Below are 24,859 nucleotides of genomic sequence, written 5' to 3' on the forward strand. Positions count from 1 at the left end.
AATGGCCGTACGGGGTGGCAACGTGCCAGCTATTTCAGCCCGCTGCACGTGTTCCAATCCAACCAGACGGGGCGCACTTCAGAGAACTGCGGATAACCGGTAGCCACGTGGCGCGGGGTCAGCTCAGGAATGTGGTACTCGGCAGCGCCACCCTTGACGGAGCAGAGTTCTACGAAGCCCTCTGACGTCGGCTCCGGACCTTTACACGTGTTTGTGTGTGTGTGCGGCACTGAAACCTGTGCAACACGTGTTTGTGAGCCCTCCTCCAAAAGGGCGGGTCATCTACGGTGACGTCGAACGATGACTGGACGAACGTTTCCGTCCACTGGGAATCAAGGGGGGAGCGAGAGCTTATAAGCAGCGGTTGTCGGCTGCGAGAGTGTGCTCGTTGTTGTGCTCGTTGTGTGCTCGTCGTAGTGAGCTGAGTGCTCGTTGTGTGCTCGTTGTCATGCTCGAAATGTACTAGTGAGCTTTGTGCTCGCAAGCTGTTTGCTGTATGCGTCGTCTTGCGGGCTCCATTTGGGAGTCACGCTATAGACTGTCGATGTACGTCTTGTTTTAAATGTAGATCCTGTAAATAAATTCTGTTCACCGAGTTCCTCTCTACGACCTTCAACTCCTTCAAATGGTGGCAGCGGCGAGATCGTCCGACAACGCCTACATCTGGTTGACAGCGGTGGGATCGTCCGACAACTCTTACACTACGCAATATTCTCACTTAGCACAACGTATTAGGAGTTGCATGTGCGCCCAGAAATACAGACACATCGGTAATGAAACAGCACACAGATCAGTTCACAAGGAAAATGAGGGAAGCATTTTTCATTGGAAAACAGACATAGAATTCTATCACCGTGCATTCTATCACGCTTTATAGTTGTGAGTGCTGTATAGGTGAGATTCTGCGGAAACTAGATGGAGAAAACTCGTACAATAAAGTCACTTCCACGGCAATTCATAGCAATGAGGCTGAGGGCTCGCTTTTCTAGTCAAACAAGCAGTGACTATTGGTGTTCAGCACCTTGCAGATCAAATGTTAGAGTGGGACGTACGTTCAGCACAAAATAATTAATTGTTAGAAACGTCGACATTAACAAAAATTATGCAGCGGGAAGCTGAACAGTTTGAAGTCAGTCATTATATTGCAAGTAAAGAAACTCCCAAGTCGACCGCTTTGTTTGCGTTGCAATGAAATCTCCAATTTCTACGCTGGGTAGCTTGGTTTGATACCAATTCACCACTTTTGTTGTTCTTTTGTTTCTTTTCTAGTGCGTGACAATTTGCCTGACGTGGCAAAAGTTGTTTGGCTACTTTAAGTCTCACAAGGTAAGACGTCACCATTACTGCCGGTCTGCAACAAACACCGAACCTCCGTGGCACGCGTTCAAGTTTTTCGTGCTGTTCTTACATGCGCGACAGGGAACATGTAAAAACAGCAGAATAAATGTAGAAACAGCAATAAACGAACTTATCCGTATGACCTAATGATGCATTACATGTGGCGGTCTAGCGGCCGTGAAAACGTATTGCTTGCAGTCAATTGCAATTATCAGTTCTAAGTGGCGAAAACGTTTTCGCCACGCCAGAGATAATGCTGTATATAAGAAATATACAAATATTTAAGGACAATTATCTGCGGGAAGAAATATGTTCCTGACGGAGAAGTAAACCCACGACTGGGGCGTGGCAAGCAGCCACGTGACCTGAAGGCCACACGAGCGCTCTTTCTTTATTGTGTAGAAACCAAAGTTTCACCAAAACAAAGCACTACAGAAATTTAAGATGACTTAAAACACATTCAAAAATCTGGCAAGCACATGACATGCAAGCGTGCAATAAGGGCACCCAGTCCGGCGGTGTTTCCGGCGGTGCACGCACACTACGAACGTAAGCAGCAGATTTCCGAGAGAACGACCGAGTGTTTCGCGGGGACTCAGCATGACTGTCACACATTTTACTACGCCAAAGGTTATGCAGGCCAAGTAGCACGAAGACTTCATATGGAGCCCTATAGCGTAACTCTATTCCAATATGTTTTTATTCCTACCTCCTGACGTCAAATTTGCGTAACCGCCGACGCAACCATCGGGCGGTGACTCGCAGGGTTGTCTGACGAGACCAATCTGTCCTAATTTATAGGAGGTCACTTTTGTTTGCTTTAAAAGCGAATAACATTGCCTAGACTGAGGCTTGTCTTATCTAATTGACTGACAAGAGGCGAGGAGCCCGCTCAAATGGAGAGGGATTCGATGGGGCCGAGCCAGTGAACTGAAAATCGATAACCGGATGAAGAGGATGGTGCCGGGGTCTGCGATTGGTCCGCTTTCCCTTACTTAACTTGCAGTGGCTGGTCGAAAATCGAGGCGGCAGGCAACGAAAAGTTAAGAACGCTGCTAAAACGGACCCTCAGCAAAAAAGAGTTGGCAGAGCGAGGTCGTAAACGTGCCAAAAGTGCTCGAAAACGTTACATGGCCACGCAATATGTTTTATTATAGGCAAATGAACCCATGCTTTCCGGCAGGTGTGAGTAGCCAGTGCCTGAGCGATTGGTGGCAGCCATCTTTTATTCCTTTCGGAACAGGGCAGCCTGAGGCTATTCAGAGGAAAACTCAGTTTTGTTCGGCATATTAATGCATCTTTAAAGCGTACACGTCACTTTGACGCGGTGAGTTGTTGCGGTTTTGTGACGTCCCGTGATACGCAGGTGAAGTAGGTGCAGCCCGAATACTTCTGACCAATAGACGAGGGCTAATGGCGAAAAGGCGTCGAATAAAAAAAAAACAATTTTTCTTTTTTTCGGTCAAATCATGCATAATGTGCGTGCACGTCATATCAGATCGGGAGCTAGTGCGGTTTTGTGACGTCGCATGACAGACGGGTGAAGTGGGGCTGGTCCAAAAATGCTTTTGACCAATCGCAGAGGGCTGATTGCAGAATTAGAATAGAAAAGTTTGGAATAGTTTTACGTTATAGCGCCCATGGTTGGTCACCGGGTTTTTTAAAAGGTAGGAAACGAATTGTGTATGGTGTGATATGTAAACCTTTTTACGTGTTCTTTCTGGAATGTACTAGAAGAACTCAGGTTCCCTCTACAAAACAGTCATAAATTTTTTCAGCACGGGGACACAAACAGCAGTTTATCGACCACGACATGGAACGGCCCCTTTTCTCCAACCAGATTTTGACAGGAATGTTTGCCGAATGTAACCTAAAGAAAATTGTGTTGATCCCTGGAAGAATTATCGTTTGGCGGGAACGCTGAAGTACATCTAAGTGATAGCATTGTAAATAAATCGCACAATAAAGGGAAACAGGAAAAAATTTATCATTGCAGAAAGCATTTTCTTCTGGGAGGTGGTGAAAATATAACCATGACTAAAGCGAGGCTTTAGAAAGCAAGAACAGTCAACAACTTTCTTCAAGAAGCCCCCAGTTGGTGCATCTCTGAGAGGCAACCACAAGCTATTTCCTGCCGATTCAGTTGATTAAGCGAAGTTGTAACATATCTCTTAGAAATGGACTGTTTACATAAGGAATGTATAGACAACCGTTAGCTACTAGCCTTGTTGTGCCATTTGCGTAACATATTATTACGATATGCTCAAGCGATGCTCAAGAAATGAGCCGCCGCGAGAACGACGACGAAGTTGGTCGGTGCGCTTGGCGCGAGCGAGTGTCAGCCTGGCTGCCTGGCTCCAGTGTAAATAGCCTGTAAATAGCCTCTTCTGTCTGTGTCTTTCCACACGCAACATTCTGGTGGAGGTCAGCGATCCCCGTCCTCACCACGGAACTCAGAAGTGGTCGGCACACCGAGCTTGTTACCATGCCTCCCGGTGACGCGCCCACCTCTGCAACGGCTTCGGCATGTCCCACTGCTCCAATCGTCACGGTCGCCCCACATCGCGACCCAGGTGTGTTCTCTGGCCTGGAGGGCCAGGATGTTGACGACTGGATCAAACTCTATGAACACGCCAGTGCTAATAACAGGTGGGACCCAACGATTATGTTCGCCAATGTCATCTTTTATCTCGGCGGCACCCCACGCGTGTGGCACCAAACGCATGACGACGAGATAACCAGTTGGGACAATTTCAAAGAGAAGCTACGGGAACTGTTCGGCGACCCCATTGGGCGCAAGGCTGCCGCGAGAAAGGCTCTTGCGTCTCGTGTACAGTCATCTACGGAACGTTTCCTACATCCTCGACGTCTTAGCTCTATGCCGCAAAGCTGACGATGGTATGTCCGAAGCCGATAAAGTGTCACATATTCTAAAAGGCATCGCCGACGACGCTTTCAATTTGCTTGTTTTCGGCAACGTCTCGACTATCGACGCCATCATCAAAGAATGCCGTCGCCTTGAGCAAGCTGAGCCGCCGTATTACACACCACATCACACGGCTACCCAACACTGCTGCTACGTCGACATGTGAGGGTCGACCACGTCAGACCACCACCTCTGACGACGTCACCAGTATTGTTCGCCGCGAACTCGAGGCCACCTGTTCGCCAGCTTTCTCCACGACGCCTCCCGATCCGCCAGCAACGACCATTGCGATGATCCAGGCTGTCGTCCGACAGGAATTTCAGAACATGGGTCTGAACTCTGTGTGTTCCACGTCTCAACCCAACGTTTCCCGGTTCTCTAGCGGCCCTCCTCGTCCTCGGCAGTCCTTTTCCGCCACATCTCGCCGCAACCCGTCCGATTGGCGTACCCCTGATGACCGGCCGATCTGCTTCCACTGCTGTCGCATCGGCCACGTCGCTCGTCACTGCCGCAACCGATGGCCACCAACTCTTCGGACATACACCGCCGCTTATTCCCGCACCTTTGGACCTTCCGTTCCCTTTACCAGCCGCCATGAATCCACTGCCGCTGATGCTCCTGCTCCGAACCTTCGGTACAGCCGCTCGCCCTCACCTCGACGCCATCAGTCTCGTTCGCCCCAACCCCGTCGCTTCTCTTCGCCGCCTATCGCCTCCCGGATCCAGCTGGAAAACTAGGCACTGCAGCTTCTCGAGGTGAAGCTGCATTATCGACCCTGCCCTCAAATCCTCTGCTCACGTTACCCACGAACCGAAACCTTCTTGACGTTGACGGCTATCCTGTCACGGCAGTCATCGATACAGGAGCACATCTTTCAATTATGAGTGCTGCCTTCCGACGACGACTCAAAAAGCTCCTCGCCCCAGCGTCGGCACGCGTCGTCCGCGTTGCGGATGGCGGTACTGTGCCTATCATCGGCATGTGTACGGCACGCGTCAGCATCGCCGGCGGCCACACTCCAGTCCTCTTCACCGTAATTGCTCATTGCCCCCACGACCTCATTCTCGGCCTCGATTTTCTCTCCGCACATTCTGCTCTTATTGACTGCTCTTCCGGTACCCTTCGCCTTGAGTTGCCGATGCTCGCAGAACCTTCTGACGCACCCCACTGCCGCTTACGTCCCACCGGTTTTCTTCGCCTGCAGCCAAAGTCAATAGCCTACATTGAACTGTTTTCTTTCCCACCAGTTCCTGATGGCGAGTACCTCGTCACTCCTCTGCCCGACATTCCAATAAGGTATGACGTTACAGTGCCTCACAGTATACTTAATATTACTGGGAACCGCACTTGAATGCCTGTCTGCAACTTTGGATTGGCAAAGCAAATTCTACCGCAAGGTATTTGCCTTGCCACCGTTGATTGTCTCGGCGACCAATACATGGCAGCGTTATCGACCGATGATTCTCGCGAGCTTAGCAGGCCCCTCGCGCCAGCCTCGGGTGCCGATCCCAATATAAAGAAAATGGTTGCAATGGACCTCTCCTCGGCGCAGGCTGAAGAGCTTTGCCAAGTATTATCGTCCTACCGAGATATTTTCGACATCGACGATCGCCCTTTAGGCCAGACGCTCGCGGTCAAGCAACGTATTCTTACTGGCGATGCTACGCCTATTCACCGACGACCGTATCGAGTTTCTGCGTCAGAACGCCGAGTAATTCAAAACGAAGTCAACAAAATGCTCGATAAAAACATCATTGAGCCTTCTTCGAGTCCCTGGGCGTCACCTGTGGTGTTGGTTAAGAAGAAGGACGGCACGTGGCGCTTCTGTGTAGACTACCGTCATCTGAACAGCATTACAAAGAAGGACGTCTACCCGCTCCCACGTATAGACGACGCCCTTGACTGCCTGCACGGTTCCAGCTATTTCTCGTCTATTGATCTTCGTTCGGGGTACTGGCAGATTGCTGTTAACGATATCGACCGCGAAAAAACCGCGTTCATCACACCTGACGGCCTATACCAATTTAAAGTAATGCCGTTTGGATTATGCAACGCCCCTGCCACCTTCGAGCGTATGATGGACTCCTTGCTCCAAGGTTTCAAATGGTCCACATGCCTCTGCTACCTCGACGACGTCATCGTCTTCTCGCCAACGTTCGACACTCACCTTGAACGTCTCACAACTATACTTGATGTATTTCGAAAGGCGAAGCTGCAACTTAACTCGTCCAAATGTCGTTTTGGCCACCGGCAAATTACTCTTCTGGGCCATCTCGTTGATGCTTCCGGAGTACAGCCTGATCCCGACAAAACTCGCGCTGTCAGAGAGTTTCCGGTACCGAAGACAGCCGCAGACGTTCGAAGTTTTGTAGGGCTACGCTCGTACTTTCGTCGTTTTATTCAAGATTTTGCGGCAATTGCTAGACCCCTCACTAATCTTTTGAAGAAAGGCGTACAATTCTCGTGGGGTACTGCAGAAGCCGCCGCCTTCTCTCGTCTCGTTACTCTTCTCTCCTCACCACCCATTCTCGCCCACTTCGACCCTGATGCCCCTACAGAATTGCGTACAGATGCCAGCGGTCATGGCGTAGGTGCCGTCTTAGCCCAGCGTCAGCGTGGCCAGGATCGCGTAATTGCTTATGCGAGCCGCCTCCTCACACCATCGGAGCGCAACTATTCCATTACGGAACGAGAATGCCTTGCTGTAGTCTAGGCGGTTGCGAAGTTCCGTCCTTACCTTTACGGTCGCCCTTTTTCCGTAGTAACTGACCATCATGCTCTCTGCTGGCTCTCTTCGCTAAAAGATCCTACAGGTCGGCTTGGTCGCTGGGCTTTGAGGCTACAAGAATTTTCATATTCCGTGGTGTACAAGAGTGGCCGCCTGCACCAAGACGCTGACAGCTTGTCGCGTTACCCTGTTGACGACTCTGACTCCTCTAATATTGCCAGTGCTTCTTGCGTATTCTCGGTATCCCAGCTGCTTCATTTCGCCGACGAGCGACGCCATGACGCCTACATCAGAGCACTCATCGACCGTTTTGCGCACTCTCCTGCCGATGCTACTCTACGCCTCTTCGTCCTCCGGGACGGTACTCTGCCGTCGTAACCTTCATCCGGACGGCTCTGAGTTCCTGCTTGTAGTACCTAAACACCTCCGCTCCATCGTTATAGAAGAGCTCCACGACGCACCAACGGCAGGACATCTCGGCGTATCTCGAACCTATGACCGTGTACGTCGCCGTTTTTTCTGGCCTGGTCTTGCCCGTTCCGTACGACGTTACGTCGCCGCTTGTGAAGTTTGCCAACGACGCAAGAAGCCTTCCCAGCTCCCCGCTGGTTACCTGCAGCCGCTCGACATTCCTGCCGAGCCCTTTCATCGTGTCGGCTTAGACCTTCTTGGCCCATTTCCGGAATCTACATCAGGAAACAAGTGGGTTGCAGTCGCGGTGGACTACGCGACCCGCTACGCCGTAACCCGTGCTCTTCCGACCAGTTGCGCAACTGCTGTTGCGGACTTCCTCCTACATGATATTATTTTGATGCATGGTGCTCCGCGTCAATTGCTAACAGACCGTGGCCGTACGTTTTTGGCCAAAGTCAGCGACGACATCATGCGTGCCTGCTCAATACGTCACAAATTTACCACCTCCTACCATCCCCAAACGAACGGCCTTACTGAGCGCTTGAACCGCACCCTTACAGACATGCTATTCAAATAGGTTTCCGACGACCACCGTGACTGGGACCTGGCTCTACCTTACATTACCTTTGCATATAACTCTTCCCGTCTCGAAACTGCTGGCTTTTCCCCGTTTTACCTCTTGTATGGCCGCGAACCAACGCTACCACTGGACACTGTGCTTCCGTCCACCACAGCTTCAACTAGCGCTTATGCCCGCGATGCAATCGCCCATGCTGACCACGCTCGCCAACTTGCGCGCAGTCGTCTACAAGTGTCCCAAGACAAGCAGAAGCAACGCTACGACCTCCGTCACCGTGATGTCCATTTTGTGCCCGGCAGCCTCGTGTTGCTTTGGTTACCTTCGCGTAAAGTTGGCCTATGTGAAAAACTCCTTTCTTGTTACACAGGCCCATATCGCGTGCTCCGCAAACTGACCGATGTCACCTATGAAATCGTTTTAGCCACGCCCACTACGTCCTCCGCTGTGACAACCAGGGACATCGTCCACGTCGCCCGACTCAAGCCCTACAACTCTCCACGCGCCTTGGATATTTAACAGCACCGTGACGGTGCTTTTGCCGCCGGGGGGTAGTATTACGATATGCTCAAGCGATGCTCAAGAAATGAGCCGCCGCGAGAACGACGACGAAGTTGGTCGGTGCGCTTGGCGCGAGCGAGTGTCAGCCTGGCTGCCTGGCTCCAGTGTAAATAGCCTGTAAATAGCCTCTTCTGTCTGTGTCTTTCCACACGCAACAATATTCTGATACCTTTAAAAAGATGAGACTGAATGATTATGTGCTCTAGCACACGAAATAAGAAGTAGTGATTAACTTTATCAAATGAATTTGCTAAATTGACCTGCACCATTGCGACTTTATCTACATTTTCTGCTACACACACTACCGCAGACCACGCAACGTGAATATTTGTCTGCATTCACTTTCCTTTAATGCCACATGTTTGATCGTCTCCCGCCGCTGACATAATTACGCCTTGAAGGAGCCTTGCTGGTAACTTCGCAAATATTTTATATTCCACGTTGCAAGTGATATGGGGCGATATTTCTCAACTTTCTGCAATTAAGTTGCATCAGAGCTTTTTGGGATAAGTATACTTATCCCAAAAAGCTTACTGTGCCCTTTATAGAGCGTAGCGGGCAGGTATCCGAATATGTAAGCTTGCTTACACACTTTAGCCAAAGAAGACCCAATTTACAGCAAAAACACTCATGAAATTCTGCGCTCAGGCTGTCGGGCCAAGTTTTCACTTAAGAGGAAGCTTTAGCTCGGGAGCTCCTATGTAAATACGTGGTAAAGGAGAAATTGTTTTTCTCGGCACCTACTGCACTAAGTTTGATGAGGTGTGCTGGATTTAAAACAAAAGGTTATCTAGGGACTGTTGGAGGCGCATTCTTTATTTAGGCGCTTAATCCTAGATTGCTCATTATCGGAACTTTTCAGAAAACAAAATAATCAAGTTTACAACTCTGTAAGTCACCACTGAAAAAAGATGTCGCAATTCTGTAAACTCACCAAACAGTGCATCTCAAGCGGACAAATTTGGTGATTATAACACGGCTCTCAAGCACAGCGTTAATATCTGATTAGCACTTTTTGCAAAACCTCCGTAAACATTGTAACAAATTCACGTAAGATATAAAATATTATATCAAATTTGAATGCTTTGGATTTCCTGACGTATGCAATTTACAGAACTACGACATCTGTTTTTGGTGCGGAGTTGTAGATTTGTAAACTTCGTGCTTGTAGTTTTTTTTTTCAAACATAAAAATTTTCGCGATTTTTTTAGAAAAACCTAGTCAATAAATCAAAATTTCGCTTCCAATAGTCACTAGAATTTATCTTTTCCTTTGAAATGCCTCACATTTTATTAAAATCGGCCCAGTTGCTATCTCGAAAAGCATTTCTGCGTTTCAAATGTACTGTAATAGGTGGCGGCGTAGTTTGGGCCGAGCTAGAGCTTCCTTTTAGGCATGCGAAGCAATTGTTGCTTCTACTTTTGTGATACATACGTCTTTATCAACATGATAACACTCCTCTTGACTTAGCTGTGGAAGCAATTAACCAAATATAATAGTAAAAGCATGAGCAAACTTACTACCGTACGCGCTGTAATATCTATCATTGGCAGAAAGGCTTATCGCGAGAAAAATTTTTTTTGGTAATGAAATGTTCATAAACTTATCTCTGAAGTTTCACAGACGTATCATTTGCTAAATTTCACGCCCAACACTTTCGTTTTTTCTTCAATGAAACTATAATGAGGTAGCATGGGCGCTTTCTGTTACAAGTTAGAATTATGGGTTTTACGTGCCAAAACCACTTTCTGATTATGAGGCAAGCCATAGTGGAGGAAATATCGGCCACCTGGGGTTCTTTAACGTGCACCTAAATATCAGTATATGGACGTTTTCGCATTTCGCCCCCATCTAAAATGCGGCCGCCGTCACCGGGATTCGATCCCGCGACGTCGTCTATTATAAGTTGTCCCAGGTGTTAGCTCGAAGTGCACCGACTGCTGGTTGCTTGTACATATTTAGTTTTTGTTTTACCACGCCATTTTGGTAACAGGACAAAGGCCGAGCGCTTCGTCTGCTTTCCTGTGTCCTGTTTCTCGATTTGCATTCCAAAACAGCGCGGTGTGCTTTCTTTTTCTTCAAAATATTGCTTATTTGTTTAATCCTTTTGCACACTAAATGCGAGTTTGTGGCTGGAAGATTTAAATTCGTTCACTATGCATTGATCCTGCGCGACAAAACAAAAAGAAATATCAGCCAAACACCGAACTTTTTATGGATGCAATTTCTATTCATTAATCCAGTTATTTCACATGGACTTGGTGGTAACTAAATGATCATGTCGTTGTACGTTAACGGATGATTAAACTTAATCGCATATTGAAAGTCTGTCGTACCTGGGGCGTGTAATAGAGTCATATACTGCTCTCGCCAGTTTCATAAAACTGACGACTCACTACCGAACCTGTTTATTTATTGTTTACTGCAGCAACAGTTCCGAAAACTGACTATTTCCAGCAGTAAAATTTGCATGGCTGAATTCTTACACTACCAAAGAAAGCTATAGAATTTGAAGAATTGCTCTTATTTTTAAGTCGCTTCACTAACATTCAGGATGTCAGCACAAAGCAAAATATATATATTTGCCTTTAATCGTCACTATAAAACAATTTTGTACCAAAACACCTTGAATAATTTCTAAGCTACAAATTCAAATGGCGGCACACCAGGCATTGGTGGGTAAATGAGATCAACTAGAACTATTTTAGCAAATACTGAGTGAGGCTTCTGAGTGTTTCGTCATTTTCTATTTGCATACGTCTGTGTGCATACAAAAATCATATCTGCGGAGCCGTTTCCGATGACAGTGGGGTTTTCTGTTGGCTGCTGCACTGCGATCATTCCCTTCCATTGTCATTACCTATAACGCTAAATTTTGGCAAGAGCAACAATAATTTTGTTTTGCTGCGAGAGATGGCATCTACATAAAGAAAAGTAAATACACCTACGGAGAGCTAAAGCTTACGGCAACGCATTTCGCAGATTCCCAGAAGAAACTACCGAACATAGCGCACTATAACGTAAGGCTATTCCAAACTTTTCTATTCCAATTCTGCAATCATCCCTCCGTGATTGGTCGAAAACGTTTTTGGACCACCCCCGCTTCGCCTGTCTGTCACGCAGCGTCACGAAAACCGCGATAGCTCCCCATCTGATATGACGTGTACGCACATTACGCATGATTTGACCGAACAAAAGAAAAATTTTTTCTGATTCGACGCCTTTTCGCCATTAGCCCTCGTCTATTGGTCAAGAGTTTTCGGGCTGCACCCATTTCACCTGCTTGTCACGCGACGTCACAAAACCGCAAAACTCACCGCGTCAAAGGGCCGTATAACGTAAAACTATTCCAATATGTTTCTACTCCAATTTTCTGACGTCAAATTTGCGTAACCGCTGACGCAAGTATCGGGTGGTCACCCGTAGGGTTGTCTAAGCAGACCAATCAAACGATCTCCTCGTTCATAGGAGGTTACTTTTGTTTGCTCGAAAAACGACTAACATTGCCTACACTGAGCGGCTTGTCTTATCTAATTGGCTGACAAGAGGCGAGGAGCACGCTGAAGTGGAGAGGGATTCGATGGGGCCGAGCCACTGCACTGAATATCGATACCTGGATGAAGAGGGTGGGGCCGGCGTCTGCGATTAGTCCGCTTTCCCTTACTTAGCTGGCGGTGGCTGGTCGACAATCGCGGCGGCATGCAACGGAAGCTTAAGAATGACACTAAAACGGATCCTCACCAAAGAAGAGTTGGCAGAACGTGCTCGTAAACGTTCCGAAAGTGCTCGAAAACGTTACACGGCTACGCAAAATGTTTCATTATACGCAAATAAACCCATGCTCTCCGATAGGTGCGAGTAGCTAGTGCATCAGCGATCGGCAGCAGCCATCTTTTAGTCCTTTCGGAACGGGGCAGCCAGCGGTTATTCAGAAGAAAATTCAGTTTCGTTCGGCATATTCATGCATCTTTCACGCGCACACGTCACTCTGACGCGGTGAGCTTTTGCAGGTTTGTGACGTCTCGTGACAGGCAGGTGAAGTGGGTGCTGTCAGAAAACTGTGGACCAATAGCCGAGGGCTAGTGCTGAAAAGGCGTCGAATCAGAAATAACTATTTTTCTTTTGTTCGGTCAAATCATGCATGATCAGTGTGTACACGTCATATCAGATGGGGAGCTATCGCGGTTTTCGCGACGCCACGTGACCTACAGTTGAAGTGAGGGTGGCCCAAAAAAGTTTTTGACCAATCGCGGAAGGCTGATTGCAGAATTGGAATAGAAAAGTTTGGAATAGTTTTGCGTTATAGCGCCGAAACTGACGTGTACGCGTTAAAGATGCAATAATATGCCGAACAAAACTGACTATTCTTCTGAATAGCCGCAGGCTGCCCCCTTCTGAAAGGAATAAAAGATGGCTGTCGGCAATCACTCAGGCACTGACTACTCGCACCTGCCGGAGAGCATGGGTTTATTTCCGTATAATAAAGCTTTCGGCGTAGCCGTGTAACGTTTTTGAGCACTTTCGGCACGTTTACGACATCGTTCTACCAACGCTTCTTTGTTGAGGATCCGTAGTAGTGTCATTCTTCAGCTTCCGTTGCATGCGGCCGTGAATTTCGACCAGCCACCGCAAGCTAAGCGAGGGAAAGTGGACCAATCTCAGACGCCGGCACCCCCCTTCATCCGTCCGGTTATCGATTTTCAGTGCAGTGGCTCCGCCCTATCGAATCCCTCTGCACTTGAGTGTGCTCCTGGCCTCTGTCAGCCAATTAGATATGAGAAGCCGCTCAATGTAGGCAATGTTATTCGTTTTTCAGGCAAACAAAAGTGACCTCCTATGTCGAGGAGAGCGTTTGATTGGTCTGTTCAGACAGCCCTGCGGGTCACCACCCGATGCTTGCGTTGGCGGTTACGCAAATTTGACGGCAGGATATTGGAATAAAAACATATTGGAATAGTTTTACGTTATAGGGCCCATGTTCTTTGATTGTAATTACAATCAGGTTAGTTTCGAAATAGTTTTTGACATAAAGCACGCGTGTTGCCTTCAACGTACTTTATTTCAGCTCTTTCATTAAGCTCACTAAATACAGATACTATCAGCCACAGAACCAATTCAGAGAGCGTTTTCGTATCACACATTTGTCAAGAGTGCGAGGTGGTGCGCACACGCGTGGAAAATGGTAGTCAACACTTGGAATAATGTGCACCGAGTTGTGAGCATATAAAAATAAAAGGCAATTTTTTTAGGGTAAGTGCCTTGGAAAGCTTAGGTGGTATATTTCCGCAAGCAGCTCAATGAAGCGATCTTTAATTGAATCACTGTGCCTGAAAGGTTTAAGATCCGTATCTATATGCCTCGCTCTCCTACACATGTGCAACTGGCTAGCCAATAGGTGCTTGTAACGTTTCCCGACCTTTCTATAGTAGAATCAGTGGCTCATGAAGTGATCAGAGAAATGTTGAGATATTTTTGCAATGTCACTAATTTTTTACCTTATTGTGCGTAGCAGAGGCCCGTATAATAATGCAATAGAGTTAATTACAATTGCGCCCAAGAGAAACAAGGACAAGGCCAGAACTTGAGTTCTATTCCAAATCCTATTCATCCGAGAAAACACCTAATATGCCTGGAAGTTTCAGTTTTGAAGGGTCAACATGGTTATTCGAAGATCACTTAAGGGACAATACTCCAATCATAAGTTTTTTTTCACTCTTTATGCTGTTAAATAATAAAGAGTAATGTAACACCTCACTATCACATATTGTGCTTTACTATTATTTAGGTGAAAACAAATCCCATCCACCACATTTGATGACTCTCTTAGCAACTTGCTTACTCTTTCCATATCATATGAAGATCGAAGGCGACACATTCGTGGCGGCCGTGTAAAAAAACTCTCTGTTCCGTCATTTTGAATGTTAATAAAATCAAAGATATGCAACTTACAAAAAAATGTGACCCTAAATATAATCTTGAGTTGCGTTGTTGCTTAGGAAAATTAGGCTGGACGAAGGTAGGCCGAACGTAACACAATTGTGTAGTTAAGTATACGGTACAGTTTTATTATAGCTGGTTTAGACGGGATAAACTGTTATCTGTTATTGCTTTGTGCCGTCGTCACACCCACCCATTTAGTGTGCCTATGCTGTGTAACACCAAGTACTTCAATTTTTATCGCGCAAGCGTTAAATTTTCTGTGTAGAGCAAGTGATCACATCAGCAGTGCTCAACAAGCCTTTCCTGGGGCCTTCAGGCTATTGGCTAGCAGAAACTCGTAAGAAACACAAAAAAACACAAGTCAGCTTTTTCTGCTCTGTACGTGTCAACGAAAAAGCCAAGTGCCTACAGCGGAATGATTGTCGTGCAAACGAGTTATCACGTGCTAATTGAAAGTTGACATGTGAATTCGTGCCAGGTAGCTGTCTTGCAGCAAGCAAAGAAAAAAATATTCTACGGCCTCTTGCACAGAAAATTAGGTGTCGCCTTTCCTGTCGCCCATGATTATACGTATACTTCTTGCAGTTCCAATGAACACGAAGAATACATACTCCAACAAACTGCGTGAATACGTGTAAGTCGCCGTGGTAGTGTAATATTGGCATGCAAATGTCATTGTTCAAATTTCATACGCAGCGGCTCTTTTGGCGCGGCGATAGTAATCCTCGGTGCCTTCCCCACGTACTGCACTATGGTTCAAGGCAACATTGATGGAAATTCCGAGGAAAATGATATTGGAGATTTTTTTTTTACAAAGGCTATCAGGGCGAAGATAATCTCCTTCAATATTGTTGAACGTACCATCAGAAGGCACCTACCTGACTTCTGATGGAACAAACACAACACGCTCCTCATCCGAGTCACCCTTGAGAGAGTTAAGTGCCACTACTACTGGCTTGATTTGGATCAGCGGTGACGTGAAACTAGTCGCGAAATCTCTCCTGCTCTATCTCTACTTGGGCAGGCACTGCTGCGCCTTTTTCTCAACAGTGCATATTTTCGCCGTCGAACGTGGCGCTTTACGGAGGGAGCAACTGTTGACTCCAATACGTTCGCACAAACTGGACATGCGTGCAGTATCCCGATTTGCTCGGACGGATTCCGGGCGCTCGATCTACGCTACACACCCCTCCGGCTCAGGCTCCGATACCGTGGGCAGTGCAGACGAGGTCCAGCGGGTCGCCGTCGTTGAGTGGGCCCACGGTTCCCCGCAGCTCCACGCCGAGCTCGTCCGTGATGCTGACGTTATGCGGTGACACTGCAAAGAAGCGAACAAGCCCGCAGTCAACTTTCATCGATTGACAAAGAGCACCAACGGCTCCGTTTCCTCACTCCCCGTTCCTCGCGTTTCTTGAATGGCGTGGCAGAAGAAAAACGAGCCGCACCCAATCGGAACCTCTTTTTGCTTAGGCCGATGTGCCGAGGTCGGTGCATTTCGGGTCGTCTGAACACTTATTTCATTAGGGCCGCCGGAGAAGGAAACAAGGGCCTTTCGTGCCCGCTATTTAACCTCGCCAGACTCCTTTCTCTATATTCGTGTGCGCGTGTGTTTCTGCTGCAAGGAAGCGCCCCTGCGTGATCGCGGATTTTGTTTCTCTACGTCCTTTTTGGGGACATCACTCTCCACTGGTGCCGGAGCCCTCAGTTCGGGAATTGAATTTGAGGAAATCCTTCGGGGCAGGAAATGAGAAAATAAACATCAGAATGACGCTCAGATTCAGCTTTGGAATTCAAAACAACTCCTGCAAGCGTTGCTGCAACACTGAATATCCACAAACAGCACCAAATTGACGATGGGCAGGGCTCAGGCGTTGTCACGCGCCGTTTTCTTGAAAAGTGTGTACATTCTGCCGGCTTCGTGTTTGCTTTGAGCCCCTCTACTCGCTCCCCACTACCCTGCCTTCGTCCCTTCCTGCTACCATCTCATCACGCAGTGTCGGGCCGCTTCACTGGCGCTACCTCCAGAAGCCGCTGTGACTGCGACCCACTCTCGAAGACCTGCTTGTCAGGCATCAGACAATCCCGGTTTTCGCCCGCTTCGATGGAAACGCGAAGCTCGCAGCGCTGCTTGAACGAGAGAAAAAGCAAACACGGAGCGACGGAAGCTTGCCATCCCGTGCGCTCGTGAACTCGAGACAAGGGTCCCTTCTCATCGATCGATGCTCGCCTCGGGACACGTCGTCAGAGGCGCGGGACAAGGCGCGCGTCGGGCGTTACACGGCGAGAGACAAAAAGTTGCGCCCGGGAGCAGAAAAACGGCGCCTTTCGTGGCAGGGGGAGGGGCCCGGAATCAGGAGGGGGGTGGCGCATTACTTCCGCCATCGTGTCAAAGTGGGAATGTCGGGCAGCTGGCGGAGCAACCCCTGTCGTCGCTGCTTTCCTTTTCCCGCAACTCACTCGGCAATCTGACGCTGCGCGCCGCATGCCTGCCTGCTTCCCTGCTGCATTCACTGGCAAGAATAGAGAGCGTGATGCAACGATTCTTGGTCTCTCGCTTGCTCAGTCTGGATCTGTGCGCTCCGAGCGAGGAGTTGGACACACGTTTCAGCATGAGTAATGACCGTTGTCAGTCGCACACATCTTTTTTTCTCTGGGTGGAGCGAGGGAGGTGAAGTAAAATACTCCGTCGACACTGCCTTGTACTCGTCAGTCTTGTCAGCTTACGTGCGGAAAGCGTGGTGAAATACAAAAGAGCATCAGTAAGGCAGATGGATGGGCCGCTTGTTGCATATTTGGAACGAAAGGGAACATCGAGGGTGCAGGGATGGATAAAACACTCGCAGAGCACGGACTTTACAACTAGTGTTATCCAGATGAAACGTCGCAATAGCCAGTAACTGCAATGATGCGCAACTTTCTTTTTGTGCACTCTGTTCTCCTTACGCAAGGCTTAATTTTCACATTCAGGCGTGAATAAATCTGCTTGAAACTCAGCATCATTTATGTGTTGTTTTTGCTCCTATGCTTTGCCGTTCAGCACTGTTACCCTTCGTTGCGCACAAAAAACTCTATTTCAGCGATACTGGAAATTATTCAACCAAAAATTGCTGCAGTGCTTATTTCCATGCCAGGCTGTTATGTTCACGGAAAGTGGTTTCATATTTTCTTGATGGGTACACGTGGCCTGTGAGCGTTCAGGCATAAGCTGGAGGGCTGTGTAAGGTCCTTATTTCATACATTCATTCAGATGCATGAAGCGCCCGATTGTTAGTTTGCATTGAAATAATTTAAGCATGCATAATCCATCCGAGTTTGCTTTTCTGATGCTTAACGTGGAAATGGCGCATTTTCGACTTGCCGATCATTTATTACAGCCTTAGATGGCTCATGGATCGAAAAATTGACCGTCCGGCGTGGAAAAAAGAGGGACGCTGCAAGCAGCCGCACCAGTCAGACGCACTTTCGTACTGCTCCCGAGATATCGTTGTTTCTGCCCCGAATTTTTCGGGGTAACGCCCTGAATATGGAAAACACAACACCACCGTGCTCTTTGTTGCCGATGAAAAGCAATTTTGATGCTTCTACTTGCCAAGAAGGCACGGAACATCGCAACGACAGCCCGAAGGCGCCCCCCGCTGACGCCTCCATGATGGACGAGGAATCTGCTCCAGGCATTGCCGCCGCTGATACCAGACAAGAGATTCCGGCGAAGTCTGTCTCCAACCCCTTCTCTGTCCTCAGCGCTGAAAACATGGATGGGAAAACTTTTTTGAAGTAGGACCGAATACTACTTATCCGTCTAAAGCTACTGAAAGACCTAAGGAAGTGGCTCTAGGACAGTTCTGACTCGCGCTCGACAGGCAAATAATTAAGCAGAACTGCACTACCATGATCAGGCTGTCTGTACAAGTCACTGCAATAATGATAGGACCCGTCGTGGCAAACTCCGGACTAACGATGAAGAATGCTGACATACTGTTCAACGAAAAAACAATAATTGGCATCTGATCCCATATGAGTTAAACCATACTGTGATAATAAAGTTGGCGTCACCTGGACAACTGAGTACAATACCTGCGTCTTTTTTGCACGCTTCAATCGCCCGTGAACTCTGAAAATTTCACGTACGACCACTGGAAAGCAGCAATCAGTTTGCGGTCGACATGCTAGATCTACATATGAGATACCATTTATTTTCAATGAAAGCTCCTCGATTGCGTGACAATAAAACACCAATTGAGCCTTACGAGACGCGGCCTCATCCATGGCGTGATTGATCGCGCTAAGGGGCTCACCAGTGAAGACCTCATGGCTAACCTCACTTGTTACGCGTGCAAGATTGCTCTCTGCCTGTGGGAGCAAGAAAGGCGCATCTCTTATTTCATTACAGGGCTCTAAACTGCCACGCGAAATCCCTCTGTACAGTGTACTCTTACCAGGGGTATCTTATCACACAATGTCAGCAATCTGTGAACTGTGCCACGAACTTGGACACAGGATAGAGACATGCTCAGCTGCAGATCAGCGTCGGTGTGACTGCTGCGGCCGTTTCGCGTATGGAGAATCAGGTAATAACAGCCCAGAAAAGGCGAATCCGCCTTGCCGCAACTACGGGGCCAAGCATCAAGCGAAAGCGAGAAAGTGCCCTACTCTACGGAAGGCCACTAGGCAACTCAGCAATGTTACGCGCCGACGCATTCCAGCTTCACGGCATCAAGAGGGAGAGGAACGAGGCGAACTACAGTGAGTTAATCAGACTGCAGCTCAACTTAGACGCGAAAAGGCGATAGGAACACATTTGTCGTATTTTGTTTCGAATGCTCCTCGGTCGACGAGTTTCATCCACTAGTACACCAAAGACATTCTCTGGGCCGGGTGGTTAATTCTGAAAGCAGTGCCCCGATTCATGCAGCGGTTCAATCGCATTAGTACTAAAAGAAGCAATGGCCATCTGGTTTACGGTCACTATCAAGCTGATTAACACGATAGAAAGGTTGCAAAGGAAAGTAGTTGGCCTAATCATGTAAAAGTACAGAATAAGATGCGCACGAGCACAATTATTGAAAATAACTGGATTACGGACGCTCAAGAACCACGCCACATTCCCAAGACAAAAATTATTCCGCCAGTCAATTGACAAGAAAGTAAGTAAACTCAGATAACCTAAAGTACATTACTACACTTACTTACAAACACCACCACACAAGCATACCCGCACCTTAAAGCAATACTATCTCTCATAAGTACTCGGCGAAGACCAGGATGACAGACCGCTGAGCGTTATAATCCCGTGCGGATAAGCCTTCTGCTGTTAGAATGGTTAGTAATAGAAGAAATTTAGTCAGACCTAATTGGGCATAACTTTACCGAATGCTCCAAGCCAATGTCAAAGAACACTTAACGAACGAAAAGCTTTGTGAATTCGAACTCTGGCCTGTGCGGCATTAACGCTGGCTAGGAGGCGTTACGGCCCATTCGGTGTGCGAATAGACAGTGCTCACACCGTTCAGTAGTCAGGCCACGAACATGGCAGGACATATACAACAATTACAGATGCACGCCTCTATCAACGTTTGCTCTAGTACCATGCGGGCAACGAAGCTTTGGGTATGACCATTCGCGTTCCGAAGAACGCATGAGATCTAGCGTTCCATTACGCCTGTGGCCACTCAGTCTGAAGATTGGCACAAGCGGCTTAAAATAAACGGCGAATTCGATAATGCGAAATCGCAGCATATGCCACTGCAAGATGTTCCCTCTGTGTGTTAGGCTTAATGGCGCTGCAATTGGCCCTCGAAGCTTCAGCGCTTGTTGCGCCTACGCTGCCTGCAACACTGACGCGTAATGTACCTCTGACGACGAGCGTGAGCGTCGACGTCCTGGTGCGTCCGCGGCGAAAGTCGACGCGGCACCGGTAGCGGCCCTGGTCCTCGGGCGACAGCTGCTCGAGCCGCAGGGTGCGCGACACGCTGCTGAAGTAGGCGCGCGCAGCCCACGCGTCCGCCATGCTGTGCTGGGCGCCTGCCAGGCCTCCCGCCTGCCTCCCGTCCACGCTGTACAGTGGCGTCGCCGGTCGCGACTCGTGGAACCAGAGCAGCAGCGACGGCTCGTCGTCGCCGACCTCTCCGCGGGGCTCAGCCGCTGCGCACGCCAGCTCCACGCGGCCTCCCAGCCGACCCACGACCACCGCCGCTTCCGGGGACGGCGGCCGGAGCCATTCGCTGCTGATGACTGTTGACAGCGACAGAGAGAGAGAGAGAGAGCAACCGTCACAATTATTGGTTCATTTATTCACTTCTTCATTTAATGCTGCCGTTAAAACTGTCATAGTAATAGTGTCAAACTGCGAAAAAGTGCATGTCTCTGAAGTGTGTGTGTGTGCGTGTATGCGTGAATTCAGGCTCTGGCCTGTGCGGCACTAATCCTGGCTAGGAGGCGCTACGGCTGTGTCGTGTGTGTGTGTGTGTGTGTGTGTGTGTGTGTGCGTGCGTGTGTGTGTGTGTGTGTGTGTGTGTGTGTGTGTGCGTGTGTGTGTGTGTGTGTGTGTGTGTGTGTGTGTGTGTGTGTGTGTGTGTGTGTGTGTGTGTGTTTCCCAACAGAAAGCTCTATTGGGAGTTTTTTATGTTACTCTGCAATTTTCTCAATGACTTTTCATCTAATTATAATGTTTCAGACGTTGATTCACTAATTAAGAGTACTTATTTAATTGGGCGGAATGCAAAAGACAGTTTGTCTGTAAACGATGGCAAACAACATTACCTTGGTTCTGTCCGGCTACAAGCATTTCGCATATATTTTTTAATTCTTGGTGCAAGATAGTAGGGACACCCTGTACATCAAACGATGTAACAAATTCTGTGAATATATTGGTTTCTTCCTTAATGGGTCCTGCCAATAGCCTTTACATTAGTCTATTGCTGAAAAAAATTTGCTGCCACCTGTCTCATCATTTATTTCTTCTGTGCGGCACTTAGGAAAAGGGAAGAATTCTGTACCTTTCAAGTCTTCAGTAGTCTTCAGTATTCAGTAGTCTGTGCATAAGCAAAGTCATTCATATTCATTGGGTACAGTGGTAATTACTTAAGCCAATGGTAACGCTTATGGTCTCGTGTTACCAGAATTGAGCATTCCTTGAAGGTTTTTTAGTCAGTACTCTTTTCTTGAGTTATATGGCTTTTTCTTCGCCACCCACAGATTTAGCAACTCAAATGGAACTCTTATAGCAGTTGTAGATAGTAGATGTGGCCCTGCAGATATGAGTTCCGACCTCTTGGAAACATCTTGATGACATGTAATAGCTCTTCTTCTTTTTTCTCGATAGTATTTCCAGTTATACTGTCTTCATCCGTCGTGGTCACGTCATTCCACAATATATTAATCTTGAAAAGCTTCGTGTCAGGTCTTGATAGCAGAAAATAAAATTCGACCCCAGACAATAGACAACATTTTGTCGTAATCTCATGGTCTCTAATGTGAACTTTTGCGCCTGTCCATCATTTCACCTGTTGCAAGGCTCCACCATAGGTGTAGACTCGAACTGACTTTCAGTTGTTAAGCGAAGCCTTGTCCACAATTCTTTCATTTATGATGCGGGCCGATGCGTCAGCGTCTACGAGTGGTGTGATTTCTCGTCCTTTTATAAGCACAGGGACAGAAATGAAGTTTGTGTTAACAAGAAAAAACACTCTCGTTTTGTTTAATTGCTTGGTCATCCTTGCAGCTGCAGTTCTTAACTGGTTCTTCGCATGCGGTCAAGCTCCTTTGCAAACATGCGGTTGCGTAATGACGCATCCACCTTGACTCTAGATATGTCTACCATCTTTCCATCTGAAAAAGTGACTTCGAGTGCAGATAATGAGTCCGAGAGAGTGCCATATTGTAGTGAGCATAAAAGGTCATCTACAGTTCGACTTGTTCGCGACATGCGCTTCTCATTCCGAGCATCACAACTGGTACTATTGATGACTCCAGAAGACTGAGTTAGGCTACTTGCAATAGTCGGCGTTTTTCCAAAACGTGATTCGAAAGGCCCTCCTCTTTTCGGTTCTAAACGATCGCATTGTACCACATGTTAAGTAAATTTTCTCGAAAAGCACTCAGAAAGCTTTCTGTGCATGCTGTCCGCGGCTACTGCTTGTGCGCTGTGATGCGAAAGTCGTACCATCTTTTAGCGTTCCCAACAAGATACTTACACATGTTAAACAGGCGACCAATGTCAGTGCTCCAATTATTGTACGAGTTCGCAAGCGTACTCGTACAAATCAAGTCATGTAGTGATGCTAGACGAAGCGTCGGCGAACGGTTGACGTTCCGCTAGGAATTGAGCTCCTTTGTTGTTCGCAAGAGCATTTATAAGAGCTTTCTGCTGCTGAGTTTGATTTGGAGTGAGGCGAGTTTTTGAAGGATTCGGAAGGTCGTGGCCTTGGAGACTGGCGCCGCACAGAGGGTCCCTTTCTAGCCTACGGTGCCGGTGCGTCTGGTAACGGGTAGCTGGCCTACGCTACAGGGGCGTCACACGGAGGCTTAGCGGGCCCACGCCATCGTCAGATCTGTCTTGACGAGAGTAGTTTCTTTAGGGAAGAGTACGAGGTCGAGAGGATGAGGAACGGAACATGGGGTTTATTTACAGAACAAGAGATGCTAGCACTGGTCGGAGCATGCACCGCAAGTACATCGTTCTCGTAGCATGAGCTAGAGTTCAAAGCAGACACCTTTTCGGAGAGTCCGTCAAGACACGACAGCACACACGAGCGCACCTGAAAAAGTCCGCTTAAATCTATTTGGTTACCCTAAATCCCAAGTCTAGGGAAACCAGCCGTCACCCAATCCTCCATTCCGAGCGTTCGTAGTCGCCGAAGGCTCCGCCTTGAGGCGAGAGTGCGCACAATTACTCCAGCACCTTTGTTCACGGAACACAATCGTAAAAGTACCCCCAGGCACACCCGGACCACTGGCTTACCAAAGAAAGGAGGGGATGCTCGTACACGGGGATGTCGCGCTTGACTCCATTGGCGCGTCTTGGATCCCAGCATTGCCCAGCATTTAGCTGGTTCGTCTGTCGATCGCCTTGGGCGGATAGCAGCGGGCACAACGAAACGGTGTAGAACTCATTTTCCCAGAAGTTCCTTGGTCTCAGCGTCGTGGTCGGCGACCAAATGTCATCCATCAACCCCGTAGCCGTCAAACGTGCCTCACCATATAGCGTCGCCGCTGGTCCTTCTCAGAGGACGTATTGTGAGCTTCACAAAGCCGATTCGTCTCGGGAAAGCAGAACAGGTTCGAAGGTCGCTGATCCCGCTGGCTCGTCATGACAGCTTTGCACACGCATCTGCCAGAATGTTAGGAGGCGAAGCTGTGGTGAAGTTGCGTTGCAGTCAGCAGGAAGACTTTGCCTAAACCCCGAGAGCAAGTTCACTCCTTCCAACGCTCATCCTTGCAGCACCTTTTGCAGCACCTTTTGCAATTACGGCTTCCACTGTAGTACTGACCCGGGCGACAACGACGTCCAGAAGAGCCGGGTTGGTCATGTCGTCTTTTCTACAAGCGAAGCTATCTCCATCCAGCTTGTAGCCTGTGATGACTGGCTGGCCTCTTCGCTGTGTCACGTAAAAAGTCACCCACACATCGAATTCCATTGTTGACTGCACCGAAATGTAGGAGTCGCCGAAAGCTGTGAGACTTCGAACATTTATTACTATCACTGAGTCGCCTTTTTCGACCTCCGTGTTCTGTGTTCTTTTTACTCACTTTTGGACTTCTCCATGGATGCGGGTCCTCACAGAGGGCGATGTAATGATAGCACGTTTCTCACGCATTTACTGCTAAATCCTCAGTGAATTATTTTTGCACCAGCTGACTCTAACCATTATGCCTGATTTTTTTTTTTTTACTTTCATCCCACCATGTAGTTCCCTGCTTTCTTTGGCTGCACATCTCTTTTCATAGCCGCCCAGAGTGTAACTCGGATATTTCAATGGAAATTCATTCACATGAGCATCTATCAGGACCCAACAAAGTTGTTTTAGGGTCCCACACGCAATTCAGCAATGAAATATCAAAGAAACTGCAATTCAAAGAAACTGCAATTCATATAACAAAATTTCTACTACAGTATGCGATTATTAAGTGAATTCGTTAGGGGTTCTTAAACGGGGGGGGGGGGGGGGGGGGGCTATAATGTAATACTATTCCAAACTTTTCTGCTCCGATTCTGTAGTCAGCCCTCCGCGATTGGTCAAAACACCTTCGGGCCACCCCCACATCACCTGTCTGTCACGCGACGCCACGAAGACCATGATTAGCTTTCCATCTGATATCACGTGTACACACTAATTGTGCATGAAACGACCGAGCAAAAGAAAAACAATTATTTCTG

At 48.0% G+C, this 24,859-nt stretch overlaps 1 protein-coding gene across 1 annotated transcript in view; it reads right to left on the minus strand.

Moving 5' to 3' along the window:
- Nucleotides 1-24,247, minus strand: part of LOC126530352 (hemicentin-1-like) — a 48,449-nt gene extending 24,202 nt beyond the window's left edge. Inside the window, exons 1-3 of the mRNA XM_072288316.1 lie at nucleotides 24,232-24,247; nucleotides 20,324-20,715; nucleotides 15,672-15,783 (exon numbers count right to left, since the gene is read on the minus strand). Of these exons, the coding sequence (XP_072144417.1) occupies nucleotides 15,672-15,783; nucleotides 20,324-20,715; nucleotides 24,232-24,247 (520 nt within the window). The remainder of the gene's footprint in view (nucleotides 1-15,671; nucleotides 15,784-20,323; nucleotides 20,716-24,231) is intronic.
- Between the last annotated feature and the right edge of the window lie 612 nt (nucleotides 24,248-24,859).

This window comes from Dermacentor andersoni, chromosome 5 (assembly GCF_023375885.2).
Source record: "Dermacentor andersoni chromosome 5, qqDerAnde1_hic_scaffold, whole genome shotgun sequence".
NCBI classification, from domain to species: domain Eukaryota; kingdom Metazoa; phylum Arthropoda; class Arachnida; order Ixodida; family Ixodidae; genus Dermacentor; species Dermacentor andersoni.